The sequence below is a fragment of the Dendroctonus ponderosae genome, unplaced genomic scaffold (assembly GCF_020466585.1).
Source record: "Dendroctonus ponderosae isolate FM_Combo_2020 unplaced genomic scaffold, Dpon_F_20191213v2 Dpon_F_20191213_8, whole genome shotgun sequence".
Classification (NCBI taxonomy): domain Eukaryota; kingdom Metazoa; phylum Arthropoda; class Insecta; order Coleoptera; family Curculionidae; genus Dendroctonus; species Dendroctonus ponderosae.
The window spans coordinates 12,002,341-12,003,848 of record NW_026019016.1 but is presented as its reverse complement, the minus strand read 5'-3'; the positions used below and the strand labels follow the sequence as shown (position 1 = coordinate 12,003,848).

Below are 1,508 nucleotides of genomic sequence, written 5' to 3'. Positions count from 1 at the left end.
CTTTATGGACGACGTTTCAATTAAAGGAAAAAAGTTCGTTTTAACCGAAAGTTCACTATAACCGGGTTCATTATCAGCGGACCTTACTGTATAGTAGTTAAAATTGCTTATAATGTACATAACTAGAATTTTACAGATTTGTAGTTATGGTTCTGAGTGCCTCAATTATAAACATTCAAACTCTAACGAAGAACTAATAATGCATGTGTTTTATTCAGACATCCGATGTTACTATCTTCCTTAACTAAAAATACCTAAGGCACTAGAAATGTTTATAGAGTCGCTTCTAAAGAAATCGGCACACATTACAAAAAATAGGAGTGCAAAAACGTTGACTCCATCCCACATGAAGCAATGCATTCTATCGGAAAGCCGATTCGACTTTTTAAAAGGTATGTGTGTTTATTAATTTCAGGTATTTCTGTATTTATTCCCTCTATAAGTTTGTTGGTTGCTTCTGTTACTTGCGCTCTGAGTTGATCATGAGTACCTCGGCTTTTTAAATTAATCGAGAAATAACGGATTGTTCTCGCTGATATTTTAAATCTATAGAGTTTTGTAGTCAAGATCAGGCTCGCATTCGTTATACCTTTTGCAACAATGTCCTTTTTGTAGCCATTGAACAGTTTTGATAGCATGGATGTGACGCCTAAAAAGCAGAAATTGGGCTTTTCTGTAAGATAAGATTGCTTTCTTTGTTGACAAGTCTTGCCAACATTCAATGAGAAGAAAATTTTGAAACATACTCCTAGAGGTCACTTTTTGTTGAAACTGTAGCGCACACTCATATATTTCCTTATTCTATAGCGAAAATGTGTAGATATATATTTTCCAGTACAACTAACCACAATCTGATTTATGGACTTGTTTAGCAAGTAGTTTGTTTAGTTTATTTTTATATAATAGTAGTATTTTTCAGATTTAGTAAAAAATATCCCAGATGCAAGTGTTCAAGAGGATAATGAGAACAATGCACTTGCTGATTCAAACTTGAATTTTGGAGTACTTCAAGATGAACCGGGAACACCTTTGGAGCTCCGGCCCCCATCCCGAGAAAAAACGAAAGAGAGCACTGCACGTGAGTAGTAGAGAAATTAAGATTTATGTATTTATTTATTTATGCGCATCCCTCTCGCGTTCGAAGTTAATCATATGCTTGCCTTGCAGATTATACCTTTACAACAACTAGTTTTCGCTCATTTAAGTTTGCAATTTTCCAATAAGAAATGAATGGGCAACTGCACATTCAACAACAACATCAATACATAACATTTCGCAAGAACTTGCCGAATGGTGCTTTTTGATGGGTATACAGGGCGATTCAAAATTGGCGTCATTCCTTTTAAGGGGTGATAGAGGCTCCCTTGGGGAGTACGAGAAAAATATTGAAATTTCTTTTCTTTTCGAAAAAAGCGAATTTCAACTTTGTTATTAAGCATTATTTTGAAATGGTTCCATGTTTAATTGGTAGCATATTGGAATACTTAAGCATTCAAAAAGAAAAATTA

General features: G+C 34.5%; 1 protein-coding gene across 2 annotated transcripts in view; it reads left to right on the top strand.

Moving 5' to 3' along the window:
- LOC109536165 (dr1-associated corepressor) overlaps positions 1 to 1,508 on the top strand; it is a 17,748-nt gene that overhangs the window by 2,528 nt on the left and 13,712 nt on the right. For both annotated transcript variants that reach the window (XM_048669430.1, XM_019902258.2), the window contains exons 3-4: positions 255 to 392; positions 920 to 1,078. In XM_048669430.1, coding sequence (XP_048525387.1) covers positions 255 to 392; positions 920 to 1,078 — 297 coding nt within the window. The remainder of the gene's footprint in view (positions 1 to 254; positions 393 to 919; positions 1,079 to 1,508) is intronic.